The following is a 24,577-nucleotide window of genomic DNA, read 5'->3' on the forward strand; positions in this document are numbered from 1 at the left end:
GCACGCCCGGCTAATTTTTGTATTTTTAGTAGAGACAGGGTTTCACCATCTTGGCCAGGTGGGTCTTGAACTCCTGACCTCGTGATACACCCTCCTCAGCTTCCCAAAGTGCTGGGATTACAGGTGTGGGCCACCATGCCTGGCCTACCTCATTTTTTTTCTTATTGATTTGTACGATGCTTTATTTATTAGGGACACTAATCCTTTGCCTGTTACATAATGTTACATATTTTTCCTAGTGTAGTGTTTTTCTTTCTTTTGTATATGGTGTTTTCTTGGCATTCAAAGGCTCTTAATTTTCATACATATGTAATTTAATCAATCACAATTTTTCTTTATAATTCCTTTGCTTTTACTCTCAAAACACGTCATTAAACAAAGGAAAGAGAAATAGTCATATCTACTTCAAAAAACTAAGTGTATATTTTGATGAAGACTACTGATTTTTTTTTTCTCAACTGACTTGAAGTGATGCCTTTAAAATTAGTAAATCGCTTTCTCTATTTGTGTTGATTTGTGAATTCTTATTTTGTTCAAATGATCATCGTGCCTATTGTGTTAGCCAGTGCCACGTCATGTAGCTTTATAATACATTTTAGTAATTCTCAGTGCACAAGCTTCCTCATTTTTCTTTTCCAAAAATATCTTGACTTTTCTTAGTTATTTTATTATTCACATGAACTGTAGGATTATTTTTCTGTCCCAGGAAAGACTATCTCCTTGGAATTTTTTGCTCACTGGTCTGTCATTTCAAAAACTGCTCTAACATCTTCCCTCTCCTCCTCTTGTTGATCTCACCCTTAGGTTTTTCTGCTTTAGTCCCTCTTGCTCTCTGGTTCTGAGCACTGCCTGAGAAAGGATGAGCTGATGTGCAGAGAGTCCATCCAGCCTGGCCCTCTTTGCTCCAAGGCTGCACTTCCGTGCCTTCCTAATTCACTCTCCACCACCCTCTCCATAGTTCCTAGTCGTAAGTGAAGAGAAGCTTTTTCCTGAACTCCCTCAGCCTTCTTGCTCTCTTTACAAAATATGTCTGTTTCTCTGTACCTTCCCAGGTGTGCTTTGGCTCCCATCTTCACTGGCCTCCTTTTCTCCGCTTTTGTTGTTGTTGTTGTTGTTGTTGGAGTTTTGCTTTGTCGCCCAGGCTGGAGAGCAGTGGCACTCAGCTCACTGCAACCTCCGCCCCCAGGGTTCAAGCAATTCTCCCGCCTCAGCCTCCTGATTAGCTGGGATTACAGGTGCCTGTCTAATTTTTGTATTTTCAGTAGAGATGGGGTTTCACTATGTTGGCCAGGCTGGTCTCAAACTCCTGATCTCAGGTGATCCACCTGCCTTGGCCTCCCAAAGTGCTGGGATTACAGGTGTGAGCCACTGCGCCTGTCCTGTCCTTGATCTTTCTACAGAATCCACTTCCTCTACTTTGAAACTCCTTCCTTCTTCACATGATCTGATTATGCTACTGGTCTGATGTCTTTATCTCTGCTCACTACTTTCTTTCTTCACCTCTTCACATATAGTCTTCAAAAAGACTCAAACCCCCTTCTCTCTCTGCACTGTCTCTTATTTTAACCTTTATTCAGTGCCATGGTTTCAAGTATTACCTCTACAAAGATTAGCTCCAACTCTCAAACTATAGTGCCACCATTTCCAACTTCCACAGAAGTTCACTCACTTGGCTATCTGGCTGGTGCATCTAAATCTAAGGCCTCTATATACCTTTAGAAGCTTTCCTCACTCTTCTTCCATTCATATTCTGTGCTTTAGTTTAACTGAGCAGTAACATCTGAAATCTCTGTATGTAGAATCAAAGAAAGCCTGATTAAACATCCAGATTGAAACTATCTTCAGGGGAAAAAAATCTCACTTATCTCTTGCTGCAATGAGACAATTCCATCTAGTACAGGACTTTGCCTTCCTTGGAATGGGCCTATGAGATCGCCATTTAGGGATGTAAAACTATTCTTCCCCACCAGCTTGGCCAGGATGAAAAATGGCATGCTGATGGACCAGTTAATTCTCAGGATGAAGAGTTTAGGGACAAAGAACAAAGATGCCCAAACTCCCAACCAGCTTGTTCCAAAGCTGTAATAACACAAGTGACAACACATTTATTGCGAAGTTAGTTTGCAGTCTTCCAGTTCTTTCTCCTAAGTTCGAATGTACCCATCCCAAAAGTTACTTTGACTCATACTGCCACAAAGAAATGGTCTGTCAGGTATTTTGCCTTTCTCCTTGCACGTGTGCTATCTGTAGGATTTGATCCCTGTTCCAGACTTAGGGCAAAAGAAACAAGTGCAATACTTGTCTTTGAAGAATGTTTCACCCACATCCAAGTTCAGGTTTCAAGGAGCTATGACAGAACAAACTATTTCAATGGATGATATGAAAACATTAATAGACACCATTTTACAGTTGCACAGTATTTTGTCCTTTTCAGAAGGCTATTTCTAATCTTAGCTAACGCTCAAAACAATGAGGTGAAAAAATGAGCACTCCGATAAATTAAATGACTTGCCCAAAATAATCCAGCGAGCAAAAGGCTGTGCTAAGACTAGGACACTGGTCAAGTCTTCAATTTGGTATTAACTCCACTGCTTCTGGTATATGTATAACCTTATAAATGGTAGAGATTTCTTTCACCATGCCCTGAAACGTTTGCTTTTATCAACACAAAGAGTTAACAGATTGTCCTCACTATCTAAAGGTAGGAAAGTCACATTTTCTGAAATGAATTACAGACATTTCTATTGTCTGCTCCAACCACAGAGGTCCAACCATAGAGACATGAGAATGTAAGCATATCTCTTTTTATGTAACTGATTATATATACATTTTAAATAAGCAGGGAGGTATTTGGAATAGCCATGGACAAAAGGGTACAAGTACATAAGGACCAAAGAGCATTAAATCACTTTTCTGTCAAACTCGCTCTGCAAAAAAAAAAAAGAAAAAAAAAATCAAAAACTTTAGAGGATTTCCAGACTGGCAACAAAGGTCATATTAAAAACTAATGCCTTTTCACATGATCATATTTAATTACACTTAAGTGTTTCACTAGAAAACATAAAACCTTCAGGACTGAGCTCTAAGAGCGGTTTTTATCAAAGTGCCATCAGGTAATCCATGAGATTTTGCTACACAGTTCTAAATTTATGGCTTCCCAGAAACTAACAGAAAAACTGAGCCTATAATTGAATAATAATGACCCCCTGTTCCCATGTTCTCTTACTACTTTTTTAAAAAAATCACTGTGAGGAAGGGTTTAAAACAAGTATAGCAACTCATGAGCTGCCTGCAGGTATCTTGAAACACTGAAATGGAACCTATAACTTTTCACCATGGGGAAAAAAATAAGGTTGCTTTTATAGAGAGTTCCAATGTGTCACCAAATCTACAGGCAATAATCCAGCATTCATCTTTTCTATCGATAAAAGCCTTTTTCCTTTTAAAAGACTAGTGTAGCACCACCCCGGTACACTAGGGTTGTTTTTTGTCAGCATACGATGGGATCACACCATGTACTCTGGGTAAGAAAAAAGCCATTTTCCAATTGTAGTGTGGCCTGAGTCATGGGAATATACTTTTCTAAATTATTACAGAATTGCCAAATACTTCCAAGACAAAATTAATTCTGGAATATTTGTGATTGCAGGAGTATGATGCAAGAAGTAAAATAAAATCTAGACAGTTATATTATAATGTGATAACGGAGGTATTTAAATTAACAGCAGCAATAAGATTTGATGCTGGGATTAACAAGAGGAGAACTTCATTATCTGGCTATGTCAGGCAAATCAGGTATCAGCAAATTTGGCGGTGGGAGAGTGGTGGCTGGAAGGAAACTAATTAGTGGCCCATGTTAATTTTCTATAATGCTCAGAATAACTAGATAATAATACTCTCTTCATTTCTTGTCATTGCAGAATCCCACGACAATATCTCTTGAGTTGAGTTGTTTTTTGTGTGTGGACAATCAAGTCAGATTCAACAAATATTCATGTTATCTATTATAACCAAGAAGTAAAACTATAGTTTAAGAAAAATTATCTGCCATTATATTGTGACTTGACAACTTATCCACTATTAGATAAAAACAACTTAAATTAGTTCTGGCAGATTTGGGACTTGGCAGTTCAGAATATGAATAGCAAATGTAAAAGCATGAAAATGGCATGACTATTATGTTTTAAGAGGATAATACACCTTTAAAGGGTGCCAGTGACTATTCTGCATACTGTAAACAACTGCTGCCAATCAATTTGGAAAGTGGCACACAGCACATAAATGGAAGAAGGCAAATTCCATTCAACCAACCTAATGCTTCCTACCCAAGTCACTATTTCTTAACAGGAGAAATGGGGCTGGATATTATCTTTACACTTCATAATCTGTTCCAAATTGCAAAAACAGACTACAGCCTGGAGAAGGCAGGACATTTCCAGGAGTCCTCTGAAATCTGTGCAGTAACACTCTCTAAAATCGAAATTAGTCTTGAACGTTAAGGTCATCTGATGACCCTATCCTGCAGCAAAGCTGAGGGACAGTCAGTATTCTCATAACCCAGTCAACTTACCCTGTAATTCCCAATCACTCCACTTCTCCATGGAATATACTTGCAAACTGTGGTCATGTGGAACGAAGAAATGGAAATTTTCTCTATGATCTGAATGAATATTCAGGGATTTCACTAAATAGCATTTAATGGCACTCTATTCTTGGAGTTTTTAAATAGCTGAATATTCAATATGCACATGCCTTCTATGTTCCTTTATTCAAGGGTCCTCAATTCCCCATCTCCTTGAATTCTTTAACATATTTTTAAACAATTATACTTCGAGTGATATTTTATGAAACTGAGTGCTCAACTTTGAGCTAATAATTATTTTGGTTTCTTTTTGACGGTCATTTAATAAGCTTTTCATTCTTCAATCTTTTCATTCAATTCCTTTTTTTTAAGTAGACTTTATTTTTTTAGACCAGTTTTAGATTCATAGCAAAACTGAGAGGAAGGTACAGAGATTTCCCATAAATCCCTGGCCCCACACATGTATAGCCTCCCCATTATCAACACCCTCTACTGGAGTAGTACATTTGTAACAACTGATGAACCTACATTGACACATCATAATCACCCAGAGTCCATTAGGGTTCACTCTTGGTGTTGTACATTCTGTGGGTTTGGACAAATGTATAATGACACGTATCCACTATCATAGTATCATCCAGAGTAGTTTGGCTGCACTAAAAACTCTGTGTTCTGCCTATCAATTACCTATTTTTAAAATGTATCTGTCAGTTAGTAGCTCATAATCTGGGAGGTAAGTTTCTCAGTCTATCTGAGGTGAACCTCTTTTTAAACAGGATTGTCTGATGTACTTTGAAATGTCTTGACATGTCTTAAAATGTTTTTGCATTGAGGAGGAGACTATGCATTTCATGACCCCCATGAAAAGCCATTGCACCACCACTGTTCCGGGGACTTTACCACCGTGTCACTCAGGACCATGTGAACAAAGGCTGCTGAATCCCAAACACATCACTCTTTCCACGCAGAAGCCCTCATAATCCAATTCAAAACACCAAATTGGGACTACGAGTAAAAGGTTATGACATAGCAATATGCAATTTTTCCCCCTCAAGAGAGACAAAGTAAATTCAGTTGCAATTTTCTTTCTTCTAGAGGAGCTTCTAGGATCCAACACAACATTAAATTTTTGGCCTGTCTCTTTAATTTGAGAAATTGTAAAAACGACAACAGATGGCACACAGAATTGACTTATGTCCTCTATTCTTTACTGAAGAAGGAAGTGCAGAGAAACTTTGATAAAGGCAGAAGCTACAGTATGCAGGTCACTATTAAAATTATCTGGTGGCTCTTTGGACAGCCAGCATCAGAACACTCAAGCTTTCATCTTTAGACATTCTTTAAAACTAACCAACACTGTTGTAGGTTGCCACTGGTGATCACAGCTCCAGCGCTCAGCACTCTCCCATCCCAATAAGGACATGATGGATGTGCCATTAGCTCTGAACCTCAGCAACCTCTGAAATTACCCTTCTGCCCACCCCTATCTCCCATCCCCACCCCTGAAAATTATTATGAAATAGGAAGAACACTCAAGCTTACAGTTAATTGGAAACATTGCAAAAGAAGAGGAATGCTTAGGACAGCATGTCCACGGGAAAATAAATTCACCCAGCATTGTTGTTTAATGCATTGTGACATCATTTCCTGAAATTAAACAGAGATGACACCAGTTCAGACGATCTCTAGTATAAGATTCCATTCAAATAATTCACAGATGTTTTCTCCTGGCAAGCAGGAAAACAATGCAAAGGCTAAGGCTAGGGGCGGCCCCACTATGCTGCATGTTTGTGGGAAGCTCTCTCTGCTGGTGCTTTCAGCTGTGTGTTCTGCATGTGCATTTCCACGTAAGTATTTCTTAGGTGCCTCACTTGTATGCATGTGAACATTTGCAGCTCTGAATATGAGAAAGACCATCTCTTACTGTATAACTAAGGTCCACATTTCCTATTTGGTATTCATTGGGCTCATAGCTATCTGTATTATGTAGACCAGTCTCAGAATCATGAAGGCCCTAATTTCTAAGCAGAAATAACTAATGTCCATGAAATACTGATTCAATTAACCATCCAAGATCCTTAAAAGATGTCTAATGATAGAAATGATCACAGTGTCTCCAGGGATACATTTGTGGAAATGGACAAGTGGAGAAATTGGGGGTGGAGGATGAAAGAGGTGGGCAGCACTCTACCTCTAACCCTTGGTGATTACATAAGATCCGAGCGGTCTCAAGCAGCTGGAAAGCCAAGCACACAACCAGAAGACCAGAATACCTGACATTTGTGCAGCACATTACAGTTTATAAACTGACTACATCATTTGACCCACACAGCAACCCAGTCAGCTAAGGCGGGCAGATAACTTTCATTTTGATGGTAAGAAATAGGTTCAGAGAGGTTGAATGATATCACAGGGTTCACACCTAAGGCTTCTAACTTCACAGTTGGTGATCCCTTTTTTATAAACCATTATCATGGCCAAGTGCTGTGGCTTGCACCTATAGCACCTATAATCCCAGCACTTTGGGAGGCTGAGGTGGGAAGACCAGTTGAGGCCACAAGTTCAAGACCAGCCTGGGCAACATAGCAAGATGCCATCTCTACAATCAATCAGTCAATCAACAAAAAATAATAAAAAGCATAACATGCTATCTTGCAGACAGCCCAGACTTTCACACTCTAAGCAAGATGGCAACTCTATAGTCTGTTCGTATCCTGGAAGACAAATGGTGAAAGAGAGCTTTCTCTCCCAAAAGTAGCCCCACTGGAGACATTCTGAACTACTCCATAGCCCGTTTCTTCTCCACCTTCCACCCCATCCCTGAAGGCTCACTAGGATGCTCTGGCTTTCACTGACACCAGGACTCTCTGATGCTATCACCTAGCTTCAACAAGCAGCCACCGAATGTTAACATGGATTTCGAAAAGCAGAATGTAGAGCGTGTTCTCTCCTGCTGAGGGGTATTTCAGTTTTTTTTTCTTTTTTCAGGCTGGAGTACAGTGGCATGATCTCCACTCACTGCAACCTCTGCCTCCCAGGCTCAAGCAATTCTTGTACCTCAGCCTCCCCAGTAGCTGGGACTATAGGCGCATGCCAACACACCTGGCTAATTTTTGTATTTTTAGTAGAGATGAGGTTTCACCATGTTGCCCAGGCTGGTCTTGAACTCCTGGCCTTAAGCAGTCCACCCTCCTTGGCCTCCCAAAGTGCTAGGATTACAGGCGTGAGCCACCACCCCCAGCCTGGATATTATTATTATTTTTTTTTCTTTGAGACAGGGTCTCACTTTGTCACCCAGCCTGGAGTGCAGTGCCATGATCATGGCTCCATGCAGCCTTTAACTCCTGGGCTCAGGTGATCCTACCACCTCATACTCCCAAGCAGCCAGGACCACAGGCATGCACCACCATGCCCAGAAATTAAAAAAAAATTATAGAGATGGGGTACTGCTATGTTGTCTAGGCTGGTCTCAAACTCCTGAGCTTCAGGCATTCCTCCCACCTCAGCCTCCCAAAGTGCTGGGGTTACAGGCACAAGCCACTGCACTGGCCATATTTGGGATCTGTTTGGCAAAACCCGGTCTCTCCATTGCTACAATCCCAGGAACAAATGTGGTAACTTTGGATGTCCAGGTCCATTGGCCAAAGCCTTTTGCTAGCCATTTAACTGGAATAAAATAAGAATTATAGTTACTTTATATTATGTACTTATTATATGAATCAGACACAGGGCTGAGCACTTTACATTATTTCACTTAATCCTTAAAATAACCCTACTAGGTGGAACTAGAATTATTCTTCCTCTACGGATATGAAAAATGAGGCTCAGAGAGGGTAATGGCTCAAGATCAAAAATCTACTGTGTTGCAGATTCCAGGCCCTGTGCTCTTAACCTCGACACTGGACTGCCTCATTTAAGAAAGAAGCCATCTGGATCTGCACAAGATAAAGAGAACTAGTCAAAGGGCAAAATAGTCTTAAGTCTCTCTGTTTCTCTTTCTCCCTCCCTCTTTCCCTCCTCCTTTGCATGTGTGTGTGTACATTACAATAACAAATTTAAGATGACTAAGTTTACTGTCATATGGTCTTGATGAATTCAGTGGAGAGACAGGTTCCTCTACCATAACATGGAACTGAATATACTTATAACTTGGGTGCACTGTCTCTGTAGGATGATATCCTTTACAGCCCATTTTTATTACCAAACCCAGGCCTTTACAAAATCCCATAAGACAGATTGTAATAGGCAAGCAGTAAAATGAGTAAACACCTGAGAGGTGGGCTTCATCCGTCTCCCCAACCCCCGGAGGTATGAAGAGGGGACATATCTTTGTCATGAACGAAAGGCAGAGGTTTTAGAATCTGTAGTTTCAAGGCGGCTGCATACATAATATTATATCACTTTTTTTTTTTTTTTGTGGCTGGGTTTCATTCTGTTGCTTACGCTGGAGTGCAGTGGTTCCATCCTAGCTCACTGCAACCTCAAACTCCTGGGCTCAAATGATCTTCCCACCTTGGCCTTCTGAGTAGCGGGGACCACAGGCATGGGTGCACCACACCCGGCTAAATTTTTATTGGTTTGTAGAGATGGGATCTCATTATGTTGCCCAGGCTGGTGTCAAACTCCTAGCCCCAAGCGATCCTCCTGCCTCGGCTTATGTCACTTTTAAAAGTAAAATTTGCTTCTGATTCTGTCACACACATCTTTGAAAGAAGTCCCACATCTCCTAAGTGTGAGCTTTATCCCTATGTTTTCAAATAAGAAGACCTTCAGCCAGAAATTGGTATGAGCAAGCAGTGTCTTTGTATGTGAGCACTTCCTGTTTCTATTCCATGATCAAATATATTATTTGCAGCACAACTGGAGGAGCTCTTGAAGGTGGCAAGTGGAGGTGCCCAAGGGCCTAATTGAGCACACTAAGGGCTTCTTGGCGTGGAGGAGTTTTTTCATGGTTATGAATAAACCGTCAGCCTGGGTATTATTGCTTGCTGTTTCTTTCTTTATCTTTGAAGTCAAATAAAAACAGTTGTAATGGCAGGCTTACTTTTATGATATCATAATCTCCATGTGCTAGCAAAAGGAATGTACTTCTCTAGGATTTCCCTAAGTTTTTGTCTGTTTGTTTGTTCGTTTTGCCATTGGGTACTTTCCAGCAAAGGCACACACATTTCCAAGAGATTCTTTCTTCAATCTTCACGGAATTTCTTAGCTTGAGAAGTTGGGCAGAGCCATCAACCAACGGAAGAGGGTAATGGTATACACAAAGTTTTTTGCTAGTTGAATTTCTAAAAATATATAGACAGACAGATTTATTTTGTTAAAATTATTGTGAACTTTTTTAGAGGGGATTTTTCTAAGGGGCATTTTGAAAATAGATAGTTAGAAACTAAAAATTTGAGGCTAATTATGAATATTTAGCCCCAGATGAAGCAAATTCAGAATGCTTAATTCTGACTATGGAAACCGTTTATCAAATCACTCGATTTTTTTAAATGCCACTTTGGACTTTGTTTAAATATTTTCCTCAGCGTAATCAATTAGTGCAAGTTTGTTACCTTTTCCCCTAAAGCTGGTGGTGCAAAGGAATTTGAGAGATTGTTTGAACTGTTACAGTTGGAGTGGAACTTGTTCTTGCAAGAAAACTGAGGGTGAATGATTTTTGTCATATTGAGACTAAGACTTCACAATTGCTACAGTTGGCCTTTGTGGAGGTAGGTTTTTTTCCACCTCTGGGCCTTTTGAGGTATTCAGAATAGGTGACAATAGCTTGCAGTTGAGAACATATGTAGAAAGACCCCTGTGGCTTATTGGGAAAAGTTGCTCCACGCTGGTTGGGTGTTTGGGAAAAAAAATACAACCAGAGTTCTTTTATGTTCTGCTAGTTAATGAATGCATGAATGTCAAAATGGGCCAATGGCCCATTCAGGGGGCAAAGCCTCAGCAGCCCCCTTCTTTAAGAACACATCCTGAGATGCAAAATACATTTGCCTAACAAATTAAAATAATGAGATAATTCAATTAGCTTCTTTTTTAAAAAAGAAAGAAAAAAGGGTACATCGGGGATTATTGTAATACAAGAACAGGTCACACTGCACAAAAGGGAACAAACCAGTTTGAAATAATGTTAAAGAGACTAATAATGGAGAAATGCATATTGAATCATGCACTTGTAAAGAAATTTACATGAAATAATAATTTAGACTGCATCTACTTTCAGGGAGCTAGAGCCAACATTTCACTTTGAAAGTTGAAATTAATTAAATGACAGAAAAATATAGTGGGGCATCTCCAGTTCCAAGGACTTCCTCATGCCTGTTAGTGCATGTAAGAAAAGAAATCTAAATTAACATGTCGCTAGTTAGGGGTCTCTATTCTTGGTTTCTGAGCTCAGAATTACAGCTGAGTAAATCTTTCAGCTCATTAAAGATTGGAAAGTAAAAGTTTTACAGGACCATTCTCATCAAAGTTACTGAACCTCTTCTCTGCAGTGGGGTGAAGTGTGGATGAAGAAGGAAAACATTTTCAAAGAGCAAGCAGAGGAGAATTTCCTACAGCTACCAGGGAGGTGCAGAAAAGGCAGGGGAGCGGCACCGAGAGAAAGATGGGAGACAAAGCCAGTGGGAGAAAGTAATGAAAGGGGCATGTTGTGAAGGTCAGGAGAGAAATAAAGCACTTAGTGAAAAGCAAAAGCAACGAGAAAGGGGAAAAGAGAGGAAAGAATGACCCACGAGGCTGGGACAGGGCATTGCTCTGACTAAATGTCCTTGAGCAGAACCAAAAGCCAGGAGCATGGGAAAGGAGGTGATCCATCCTGCAACGCGTCCCTCTCATTTGAAAAACGGGGAAACAGAAGGTCCAGGGAACTGAATGGACTTAACTGAGGTTCAGCCAGTACAGAGGATCACGGAGCGTGAATGCAGACTTCCCAACTCCCCCAGCTTAGGCTATTTGAGTCCTCTCTCCCCACCCGAGGACAGGCAGTCATTAAAAATTAGAGTTGGACAGAGAATTCTGCAGAAAGCCTTGCATACATTCAACCAGATGAAAGCACTCTCGAGGTGAGTACAAGCCCTTACCGTTGGTTCGCAGCACAGCAGAGTTACAACAAGTGCCCAGAAATAACCGGCCACCCACAACTCTCAGTCTGTGGCCATGGTGCCTGCTGGGTGCTGTCCCGGCCAGGGAGGTGGGAGATAAGGCATCAAGGGCTGCTGACACTCCCCACGTGAGATTCAACTCATGAAACACAGGTGTAAGGCTTTCTATATTTGGAAAGGTTAGGGTAGCACGGAGCTTTCAAAACAAGAAAAGAAAACAGCACTTGCCTTCTCCGTATTTCTCCCCTGTGACTGACCGTATTGATGGTGGAGACTGTGAGATCTCTATGCAACTGGTAAAGGTGATCGTCATTTTGGCAAAGTCATTGTAATGTGGAAAAATCGCAGAGTTGGCGGCTTGGAAGGCTTGGGTCCTTGTCTCAGCTTGACCTTCAGCTAGTAACTCCCCTTTCTGAGTCTCTGTTTCCTCATCTATAAACAGAGCAGCTGCATTCTCTAAGGTTCTACTGTTCTCTGACATGGGTTTTGATGACAGAGAGGTTGAAAACACACGTAGCTGTTTGCTTGGAAAGCAGCTGTTGAAGTGTTTATTTTCGACCAAGAAAGACCAATGGAGGAAGACAGAGGGAGCGAACCAAACAGGTGAGCTGGTCAGGAGAAGGCAGCTGGCCTGTCATCCGCAGCTACACTGCCTTTCTTAGTTGCTACTCTAACCAAACCAACCCCTCCCCTCACACTCACTCGACTTCCAAATTAAAAACATTTTACAGGTTAGTAAATCTCCAGCTGAGGTGATGTAGCAAAGAACAGCTGTGAAGTAATTTTGATAATGATGAGAATAATAACCACATGGCAAGGTTCAGGGCTTTGCTGTTGCAGCTTCAGTGCTCCTGAATAGATAAAAGTGATTAAATACTCCTGATTATCCCTGACCAATATGTAATGGATTTACAGCCCTTTCAATTAGTCAGTATTTGCTTAGGACTCATTATTTTGTCTTTGGTTAAGTAATCAGCCCAGAGACCGCATGTTCTGTCTAATTCCTCTGAGCCGAGTCAGTACAGGGCCCTGACCTTTGAAATGGCCATAGCTGCAAGGCAAGAATAACCACTACCACGGCAGCCTCGTTGGTTCTCCCAGCTAATCCTGACACCACAGGCCGGATCGATACACCTTAGTTTGCTACTAATGTCCTTACATCAAAATGGCCGATTTAGGAATGTGAATCTATCACTTTTCCCTCCCTACCACCGCTCCACCCCTTGCCCTTTGCGGCTCTGCAAGAAGAGCAGATCAGCCACCACCACCATAAATAAAAGTGGAACCTTGTCCTGGACCCATGACACTGTAACTAATGTCATTCAGCATGGCAACACACAAGTTGGATAATCAAAGAAGACCTTCAGCTTTCAATGTGTTACTCTATTTTTAAGTATTAGCCTAAATGAATGGCCTGAAAACAATATTATAGCAAGAAGCATCCTCTGAAATTTTTACTGGTTTCCCAGAATTTCCAAATGAACAGTAAAATATAAGCATGCCTAGTTTCTCTGTAAAAATATATTGTATTTTTTTGGTCATGAGAGTCTTAGAGTCAACAGTATGTATCCACACATACAAGGATCGCAAACAGGAAGATAAAGATAAATTGTTACTTTTAAAATGTTGCACATAGTAAAACCGTTTCCAGAAGTGAATATGGTTAGCTTTTAAGATAATGGACTTGAGCAGCTAAAAAAGAATCTTTAATGTCCACCTTGCAAACAAAGGCATTATAGCACCTATAACCCTTCTGAATTTGTCATATAAATACATGATATATTTGTAAACTGCTTCAGCAATTAAAGCTGCACCTGATACTGTGAGCTTGGACATGCACGTGGCAAGGTGCTTTTTTTTTTTTTTTTTTTCCTCCTAGAGGAGACGGCTTTCGTTAATAGTGTAATCAGCAATGTTTATGGATTTGTAAGCTCCTTACAGCCATTTCCCTTGGTTGCTTTGCATTATCTGAAGTTGCTCTCACACTTTTAGCATAAATAACAAATTTACTTATATATGCTGTTTAGGGTCTTAGATCATTTTAAATAAAGTCCATTCCCGGCTTCTTAAAAACCTGCTACTTTCTAGAGGGTGTTCTTTGGATGGTAATAGTTGATTAAAAAAAAAAAAAAACTTAACTACTCTGTTAGTCATCAGATTTCAAGCATAAGAAAATAGGCACCTTAGTTTAAAAAAAAATCTGTGTGAGACCGTATAACTTGCTAGCAAAACAACAAACACTATTTTTTTTTCTCTTTCATCTTGACTTACTGTGAGATGCTGGAAGAGCCATGCTCTCATGATATTTGTTGCTACTTTGGGGAAAATGCCTCTTTTCTTCTGGCGTTTTTTGTCCTTATCCGGATCATCATCGTCACCTGTACCAGGTGAAGCTACACTGTTGTCTAAACCATCCCCTAGTAGAAAGAAATAAAAATACATTAGAGAAAACATCGCAAGGGTGCCAACCACAAGTGCAGCTAATGATGAGCTCAGCTAAGCTTGTTGAAAGAAATCCATTAAGCGGGTATATTCTCTTTCATTAAAGTATAATTGGAGACACAAATATGTAAAAGACAAAATTAAACCAGGCCTCTTCAAATGTTAATTTTGTGTGTCTCACACTTGCCCATATCATTAATTCAATTATAATTGTGCACTTGACACAGTGCAGTAGCTCTTTGTCAATTATGGAATCCAATGTGGGAAAACGCCATCAGAAAACCCATTCAGTGGAAACGCATCCCCATGCCCAGAGTGAACACATACTGTAGGGTAATCAAGTTAAATGTTCTGTAGTCTATATATTCTAGGCTGCCTGCATAGGTGACAGTAACTGTGTCACTGTTCATTGCACATAACGCACTGCCTGCTCTGCCCCTCCTAGAGCTGTCACCTCCTAAGCACGCACATTCGCGCACTTCTCATATGACCCTGCACTCGGCATTTGCATGACATGAAAACTTTTTAGCTCTCTGCACCACTGATCATTATCATGAAAAAAAAAAGATACACATCAAGGTACGGTGCTCACTTAATCAGAAGTTTCTATCAACATCTTTCTCTTCTGTGCTTTTCTCTGGCATTAATTGTGCATTAGCAAAAATCATTTACTTTTAACAGTCATAGTTATTTTTTCTTGCCCTCCGGCAAAAATGCCTTGAAAGCCTGCCTGGAGGGCATCTAAATTATGTATCTGAAAAACTCTTCTGGCAAGGCATTGCAGGACCCCTACTTTCTTAAAATTCATACGAGCACGTCTTCCTGTTTTGGGGAAGGCATCAATCAAGAGCAGCAATATATGCCATATCCCTACATTAATATTTGAACTAATAACTTTAAAAAAAGGAAAGAAACAAGATCCGACTTGTGGCATAATCAAATGCAAAATAAATGAAGAATACGGGGACAGCACTGGGGCTTTCTAGATGGCTGTGTTTTCCTTGCACATCATTAGCCTGAAGCCACACGAAAGAGGAAAACAGAGAAGTGGAGAGTTTATGCTCCCTGCTGGTGTTTAAGAAGCCAGGGTCCTGGAAGGACATCTGGGAATTGCACTGAGATGGGGGTTTTTGTAATTTAAGAATAGACATTCATTAGCAGTAAATGCCATAAATCCCATGCTAAGTAAAAACCTTGTCCAAGAAAGCCTAAAACAATAAACTCTGTGCTCAATGTAGCCTGAGCTGGATGCTCTGTAGCTTTCTGAGGAATACTAGAGAGCCACCAGCTCCTTCCCAGACGTGCTCCCTCCTCTCGGACTGTGCTACAGCACAGCCATCCCGCCCACTGGGCCACTTGCCTTCTAACTTCTGGGTCTGCTCTGTGGGCTTCCCTGTACCTGTTCTTTTCCTTTCTTGCCAAGAAACCCTCAACCTTCTTTGACCAGAGAAGCAGAAAAGCCACAGCAAAGAGCTGGCAGATTAATTTTATTGACATTTCCATTTTCACTGCAATGCGATCCCCTCCATCACATGGGAGAGATGACCCTCACTATTTACAGACTGACAGGCCACTTCATTACAACCACCCTGCCCCAAGGCAAAGCAGCTCCCTTCCATCTGCCCAAACACTAGAGCATGACCCCGAAGTTGCTGTTCTCTTTTTCTTTGCCTTCTGTGATGATAAAAATAAAAGGGGGGGACCCCATATAGTCAAAGAACGAATCAGTAGACAGCGAAACAAAAGGCGTTTGACTCTTTCAATACTGGATATATAGAGTCTAGTTTTCATCTGGCATCCTCCCTGCACACCCATGTACACCAGGGTGTCGCCTGGACAAGGAGACACACACACATACAAGCACACCCAAGCTCATGCAGGGACACGTGCACACGCTTTCCACCATGCCAAGGAACTGCTGCAAGGCAAATTCTCACCCACACTAATGGCTTCTGACTGCTCCTTGGCAACCCTAGCATTTTAACCTGGGTGGATGTGCTCTCCAAAATACAGACACTGGCGCGATCTCATCAGCTGTTCATGTGACACAGATGGAGAGTGGCTATTAGGAGCCAGGCAGTGGGCCTTGGGGATCTGAGGTGCTGTTCTGTAGCCTGAGGCGATTTTGAAAAGCAGTACCCGGAGATGAGGGAAAAAAATCCACACTGCAAGTGCAAGTTTGAAGTCAGTCAGTCTGTCTGTCTACCTACCATGGATAAAGATATCTTTGTCTGTTAATATGAAATCTATGTAGGCTATCTGAATGTACATTTCAGATAATGTATGTATGGAATAGCTCTTCCTTCAATGTCTTCCAAATATAAAAACACACTCTGTAAACAATGCCTGTGTGTATATATTTCTTTCTAAGCACATATGGTTTCTGTGTATATGTTTAAGCTGAAATTGTCAGGATTTTGTTAAAATCTCATTTAGCTTTTTTTGATAGATTTTTGAATGCACTTATTTTAAAAGGTTAATGGCTTAATTGAAGGAAGTTCAACGAAAAAACTCATTTGCCTTTTTAACCCAATCAATGACCTTAAAAATGAGAGACAGCATTTCCATAGCGCATTTTTTCTTTCTTAAAAGCAATGAGGGCTGGTAACACCTTCAAACTATATGATTCACTATATTTAGCTCAAAAAATATATATATATAGCTAGATTGGGCATCCTTTGATGACTGACTTAAACTGGAGAAGACAGGAGCATCACATAAATTTTAATATAAAGCAACCCGTTGTATATAAATGTAAAATATTTGAATTTAGATCCAGTGTAACAAATAATTATAAACAATAATGTGTCTAGTTTTGTATTAATGATTAGATACTAGACACAAAATTTTAAACTAATATATGTTTATACCTCTATAAAAAGAGGAATTTTCCTCTCCCAAACACAACAATAAACACAATTGTTTTTTCCTCCAATGGACTGTGGACCAACGCCAGCACAGAGAACCAACAACAGCATAAAGAAAATTTTTGAAAGACAACTGTGTGAACTGCAACCTAAAATAAAATCTTGCAGCTGATGCTAGAGTTAGTAACTCAACATGGATATTGGTGTTTTTTTCTTTTAAGGCTGTGTGTGTGTGTGTGTGTGTGGTTGTGTGTATAAGATAGTTGGCAATCCTTGGCACATGTGCCAAATGAGTTTATGTGCTGGAAAAAGGTATGTATACCAGCACAAATGCACGTGCCAAATGAGGTAAGGAGATAGCATCTGAAGTTAGGATTCAAAATTGTGGAATCCTTGAGGGCAGGAACTGTTTATGGCTTATCTTTTGATTATGAGAAGATACCTCCATGCCTGACTCAGAGCAGATAACCAGTGATTGTCAGTTGGGTGGGTAAATGACTGAGCTGATCAATGAGCTTTTGCAAGTGCCCTCCCCACTTTTTACCAACCCCCATGGTGGGGCAACTGTACACATTATATATCTAAAGGGTGAAGGTCTTGTTCCTTTGGAACAGCTGAGTGAGTTACCTGTGTGCACACAGTAACTTCTAAACATGCCAGGAACAGAGCTTCTTTGAAGAGCTCAGTACCCACAGGGCTTTTCTGCAGAGCTAAACCAAAGGCCATTCCACCAGCACTGACGCCTCTGATGATGAAGAGCTACATAAAGAAATACTGGGCATGCTCCTTTTGAAAGGTTGCTAATCCCTTGACCAAGAGCATAGTCTAAGTTTTGGGTAAATAAATGTGCATTAGTGAAACATATTGTGTGTGACCATGGAAAGGAAGACTCAAGGCCTGTGGACAGATAGATCGGGAAGTGGATTAAATGATCAGACGAGATTGTTAAAAACACAGGTCCCCAGGCCTCATCCCAGACCTACTGATTCAAAATGTCCTAGGGCTGGCAAAAGGAATTTGTAATTTCGACAATTCCTCGTGTTTGCTTAGGCAATCAGCATACCACTGGTGCTTTAACTGGCTTTGGGAAGCCACTGACTAGATTATCTAAATAGAAATGAGATGCAGCCTCAGGAACAGGTAGGTAGTTAAAATTCTACTTTACTCCCATGAATGAGGTTAGCGCTCATGGTGAGTAACTGCAATCTGGCCTGGGCCTTATTCACTGTGTTCTAAATCCCCATCCTAGTCTTCTGGTAGTAAGCGTTAAACAGAGAGAAAGAAGCTATAGAACATTGGCTCTTTGCATTGGCACTAGCTGAAAAATTGTGAGAAATGCAAATTCTCAGTCTTAGCTGAGACCCACTGAATCTGAAACTCTAGGAGCGGGGCCCTGTTAATAATCCCTGCAGGGGGGTCTGATGCCCACTCCAGCTCAAGGACCACTGCCATAAAGCACAGAGAGCACCCCCTTGGTTTGCTGTCCTCCTTTGTTGTTGTCTGAAGGTCTGAATCGAATCCCTGGGTCCTCCTCCTGTCTTAAGACTCTGAAGCATTTTGAGAGCATCTCTAGCTGGATTTACACCTATGCTCTCAAGGAAGTCACACATGCTTTCCTTAGCTGAGCAGATTATGCTCAGAGCAGGACACTGCTCTGGTGGGTAGCTCCAGCACACACCTACTTAAAAGAGCAATAATGAGAGTGTCTAACTGCAGGAAGCTAAATCCTGGGATACCATCGGCATCTGGGTGCAGGCAAGTACCCATATGCATAGCTGGGTATCCACTGAATCAAGGAAGGACATCGGCACACTGTGAGAGGATCCTCAGATGATTGATACTAAATTCTATCAAGACTGGGTGCGGTGGCTCACACCTGTAATCCCAACAATTTGGGAGGCTGAGGTAGGTGAATTACCTGAGCCCAGGAGTTCGAGACCAGCCTGGGCAAGATAAGTGAAACCCCGTCTCTACAAAAAATACCAAAATCAGTCAAATGTGGTGGTGCACACCTGTAATCCCAGGTCTTCACCTAGGATTACAAAAAGATTTTTAAAAAAATATTAAAAAAAAGAAAAGAAAATTCTCATTCATAAAATTCATGGTCATAAAAACTACCTAGGCCGGGCGCGGTGGCTCACGCCTGTAATCCCAGCACTTTGGGAGGCCGAGGTGGGCGGATGACAAGTTCAGGAGATCGAGACCACCCTGGCGAACACGGTGAAACCCCGTCTCTACTAAAAATACAAAAAAAAAATTAGCCGGGCGCGGTGGCAGGTGCCTGTAATCCCAGCCTCTCTGGAGGCTGAGGCAGGAGAATGGTGCGAACCCGGGAGGCGACAGAGCTTGCAGTGAGCAGAGATCGCGCCACTGTACTCCAGCCTAGGAGACAGAGCGAGACTCCATCTCAAAACAACAACAACAACAACAACAACAACAAAAACTACCTAGGCAGGCTTGGCATGGTAGCTCATGCCTGTAATCCCAGCACTTTGGGACGCCTGTTTGGGAGGATTGCTAGAGCTCAGGAATTTGAGACCAACCTGGGCAACATAGTGAGACCCTCTCTCTACAAAAAATGAGCCAGGCATGGTGGTGAACACCGCAGCTTGGGGTGGGAGGACGGCTTGATCCCAAGAGTTCGAGGCTGCAGTGGGCAGTGATTACACCACTGTACTCTCGCCTGGGCAGCGGAGTGAGACCCTATCTCAAAAAGAAAGGAAAAAAAAAATCAACCATCCCAGCAAAAAGATGCTACTTCATTGTTTGGCATATTACTTTATTCCATTTAACCAACAATCTATCGATATTTTGAATATCAAGCACATGATTTGGAATGAAAAAATGATAAAAGCAATGATGATGTGCTATGATGAGTCTGATACCACAGAGATGTGGCCTTCTTTCTCCTCGTCCTATCAGAAAAACAGTGCAACAACCAAGACAGTCCTAGTCCATCTTCCTCCACTTACCCCATCCCCGCCAAAACTGACATTTACCATTGAGGAAACTGAAGCCAGGAGATTAAATCCTTGCCCAAGATGCCACAGCTACACATGCTGAAGGACAAACTGGAGTCCAGGCATGGCAACTTCAAGTCAGTGCTACCGCCACTGGTATTCTCACATTAACATTGTCAATTATCTTTTACTTTTCAAAGCATCACCTTGTCTGAACACTGTTATCAATGGCAGATCCAAACAATGTTTGATTCTACAGGAAAAGGTCTAAGCACAGAGAACAGATTAGTTCTGGGGCCCTGGGGTTGGGACTGAGGTAGACCTGGTCCAAGTTGGCTTCAAATAGAAACGTGCAAACTCTTCTCCAGAAGTCAGCCAGTTCCTGCAAGAGCTTTAATTATATTCAGTACAGCAAGAGTTCTTGAGACCCAGAAGTTTCGTAACTGGTTTAACACAGGCCAAGTGAAGACTCTGACATGGACAGCACTGGACTGACCCTCAGAACCCAGAGATGCTACCAATATTTGAAGCCTACTGTCCATGAAGTAGGATCTCATGGACTTTGATGTCATCACTGTGCAGTACAGTTAAACATTTCATAGAACTGGGATTACAAGGGTATATTCACATCCTTTAAAGTCACTTTTTAAAAGCTAGAACAGTGTTTCTGTGACATTTGGCACACTGTCCAACGAACACCTCAAACTGGCTTCTCAGCCTTGTCTCTTCAGAGAAATAAAACAAATTAATATGTATTGGGTTAACAGTACTTGTACTTCTTTTAGGGAACTTGAGGTACATTATTTAATTGTCACATTTCTCCCTAGTTCTAGACCAGGTTTAATCGTTAAATATGTTCATACAAAATATATGTTAAGTAAATAAAGAATGATAGCTCATCTGGAGGAACAAGGCCTTTTTTCTGTCTCTTTTTGTAGCAACAGAAATTTACCATATTCATTAACATTTTAATTTTGCACAATGTAAGTTCGCTAATTTTATACATACACAAACATAGGTAGACAGATATCAATATTGATATCTTGCAGACAACCCATTTCCAGGAAGTAGGTATATTTATGAATATAAAGATATTTATATGTGTTATATGCTATTTTAAACCTAAATTTATATACATTAAATTGTCACTGTTTAAAATGCTTCATCGATTTGTGCACAATTATTGAAATATATTTGTAGATGAACTTAATGTTTTTGCCTATAGTCAGATACATATATACATATACATATGCAAATTTCTATAGTTTATAGGAGTTTTCAGTACCAGTTCTCTCTCTAGAACACCGTTCCCTCTTTTTTTTTTTTTTTTTTGAGATAGAGTCTCGCGCTGTTGCCAGGCTGGAGTGCAGTGATGCAATCTCGGCTCACTGCAACCTCCACCTCCCTGGTTCAAGCGATTCTCCTGCTTCAGCCTCCCGAGTAGCTAAGACTACAGGTGCCCACCACCACACCCTGTTAATTTTTGTATTTTTAGTAGAGACGGGGTTTCACCATGCTGGCCAGGATGGTCACCATCTCTTGACCTCGTGATCTGCTCACCTCGGTCTCCCAAAGTGTTGGTATTACAGGCATGAGCCACCGCGCCTGGCCCATCTCTTCTTCATCCACACTGTTGTCACTTTCATTATGATCACTACCACAAGTAACTTCCATTGGACACTTGTAATGTTCCAGTCGTTATTTAATCTTCACAACAAACGAATAAAATAACTACTATCATCTCCATTGTACAGATAAGAAAACTGAGACTCAAAGAGATTAGATAACTTGTCAAAGGCCACACAGAAAGTGGCAGAGTAGCACTTGTCCTCCAAAGCCCATGCTCACCTCCTCTATATTCCTCTCCTCAAGCTGCTGGGAGAAGAAGATGTGAAGGGTGAAGCTAAATTCTGGATTTGCCCTCACTGCTAAGGAAATAAATGCCAAGAGAGAGGCCCTGTATGTTCACATTTATGTCCCAGAGAGACACTGGATGACAGTACATTTAAAATTAAATATGAACCAAGAAACAAGCGTCTCATAATTTTTGCACAGATGAGTATATCCAGTATGAGCCTACCCTTTATCTACAGGCTTATGATTATTTCCTGTGGATCTAAAGCTCAAGTTAAATATGATTTTGAAGCAGAAACGTCTGCTGAATTTTAAAGACTTTTCTGAACCAAGGGATCTTTCAAGATTCCATACCTGTAATCCTTCCTATTGGCCTTGAATGCCCTTTCTCTTCATTTTTCCTTCCTCCTTTCCCATTCTTCTTTACTAGCAAACTCCTATTCAACCTTTAAAACTCAGAGAAAAAGGAATCTCCTTCATAAAGCTTTCCCCAGCTGCCATTAACAGAGCTAGTGTACTATGCTCCCTACTTCTTCAGCAGTTTGCTCTTACCTTTGTTATTTACTTTTCTTCTTGCACTTTATCTGTTTACTAGTTTGTCTGTCTGTGAGCTTTTACTAGTTTGTCTGTCTGTGAGCTTTTGCATTTCTGATTCCCAAGCCCTGAGAAAGAGTAAACACTCAAATGCTAGTGAAATGTACAGATTGATAGCAAAAGCCTCTAGATATATTAATTAGAACCTGAGGAGAACAAACCTGCTTTGAAGAAAGTGCTCAGGAAAGAGATTCCCTGGCTTCTAGTAGTCACCAAGCCTTAGGTTCCCTCCCTCCACTCTCCCTGCCCTATGGACACTAGGTTATATCCCACCCAGTGTTTCACTCTGTGCATATATGCAGAGATGATGTGAGACACACGTCATATACTGCTTATAAAAATGGTGCTCCATCTCAACTCTGCCCTATTCCAACACGGAAGAGAGAGTGCTAGGAGAGAGGGGACTGCCCACTACCCAGCTTGTTTGGGTTATTCAGAAACGTTACAGTTAAAAATGAAGAATAATGTAGTAATGGAACTGCAACACAGTATTTTTATAGACTAATTTTCCGTCATCACTTCTTTATGCCTTTTTCCTCTTAAATATAGTACTTTGAAAACAGGATTACACCATACTAAGAGCCAAAAGGTATTTTCTTTCAGTGGTTGTCAGGGACTACCTTCCAGGGGTTTAATTTAGGGCATCCCACTGAGAAACCTGCATCAGGATTTCAAATGAGATTTAAAAAAAAAAAAGAAGAAGAAGAAGAAGAAGCTTTTGCCTAATTCTGCTTTAGAATACAGCCTTGCAAAACTTGCTTTCTAAAAACCATCAGCAAAGTAAATTTTTTTTCTACATGCAATTTACCTTTTTTCCACATCAGATCAGCTGGGGGGAGGGGGCTGTAGACCCAGAAACATGGGGAGGATGAGGGGCCAGCAGTGAGACCTGCTAATTACTGATCTCTTTTACTCTCCTGCTGTGCTTAACTGTCTGGACATGTTAAAGTGAAATTTTTCTGTGATTTTTCAAGTGACTAGTTCATGGCCCACTAGCATGGAGGGAAGCAGAAGAGATGAAATGCTTTCGTTTACATGCAACATTTACTAACTGTGTGGGTTTTCCGACATTAAAGAGAGGACAGTGACCCAGGCCACCTTTTTCACACTCAAAAGAGCACTGAAAAAACAAGTCTTCATCGGCTTACCTCAGGCTTCCCTGGTCCTGAACACCCTCCCCCCGGGGTATGAGCAGAAAGGGAAAAAAAGAGGGGATTTTATGCTCCTTTCTCTTCAACTTTTCAGGCGGTATAAGCAGCATTTAGCAAATTCAGCCCCAAATGGCTCCAAATGCTCAGAGCTGCAGGGGCTCATTCTTTGTTATCCTCCCTCTATTTACACAGGATTTACGCAGGCTCTCCACTGAAGAGACCGAAAGCACTTCCATTCTCACTGGCTTGGCCAGCCCAGACTGTGGCCGCTGCAGCTCCACTCTGGCCTGTGATGGGAGATTTCCACAACCTGGAGAAGGCAACAAACTGCTCACTAACTCAGTGATCCTGAGACAACCTGGCTGGTACAGGCAGCTGCAAAGCAGACAGGCCTGCAGAGATGAGCTAACCTTCCAGAAGAGAAAGGAAAACCCAGCCAAGGCTGTGCAAATGTGCGTCCAGAGACAAATAACATGCACTTTAAAATATGCATCTATATGATATAATGGAAAGTGGTGGGTGAAAAAAAAAATTCAGACTGCAGCTTGGATGAAAACCACTTCACCCACTGGTTGGAAAAATAAAGTGTAAAAACAGACAGATGGACACATATGTAAATGTGGCTGTGTTTTAGGCTTTAGCTGGCAATGTGAGTGTCGTAGTATAGTTTTGCACGCCTGTATTTTCCATATCATGTTGAATCCTGTTAACTGTTGAACAGAAACATCCTCATACTGGTCCTTGACCAAATCAGTCCCCTCAATTTACCCGTTAGGAACCATAAAATGGCTTTGTTTATTGACTGGAACACTCTAATCCTTTACAGCAGAAGAGAATGAAAGCTTCCAACACTTTTAGCCTATTCTTCACTAAATGTGGTTATTCTCATTAAAAAAAAATATATATATATATATATAAAATTCATTGTCATTTGAAATAGATATATATATATAGCTTACCAATTTTAAAATATTTTAAGAAAGGATATCTATTCTCCTAAGTCTCCCATTGAATTCTTTAAAGGATACTG

The 24,577-nt window shown here is 41.0% G+C and overlaps 1 protein-coding gene across 6 annotated transcripts in view; it reads right to left on the reverse strand.

Moving 5' to 3' along the window:
• MEIS2 (Meis homeobox 2) overlaps nt 1–24,577 on the reverse strand; it is a 218,376-nt gene that overhangs the window by 138,158 nt on the left and 55,641 nt on the right. For all 6 annotated transcript variants that reach the window (XM_025390194.1, XM_025390192.1, XM_025390191.1 and 3 more), the window contains exon 8: nt 13,951–14,096. In XM_025390194.1, coding sequence (XP_025245979.1) covers nt 13,951–14,096 — 146 coding nt within the window. The remainder of the gene's footprint in view (nt 1–13,950; nt 14,097–24,577) is intronic.

This window comes from Theropithecus gelada, chromosome 7a (genome assembly GCF_003255815.1).
Source record: "Theropithecus gelada isolate Dixy chromosome 7a, Tgel_1.0, whole genome shotgun sequence".
NCBI lineage: Eukaryota > Metazoa > Chordata > Mammalia > Primates > Cercopithecidae > Theropithecus > Theropithecus gelada.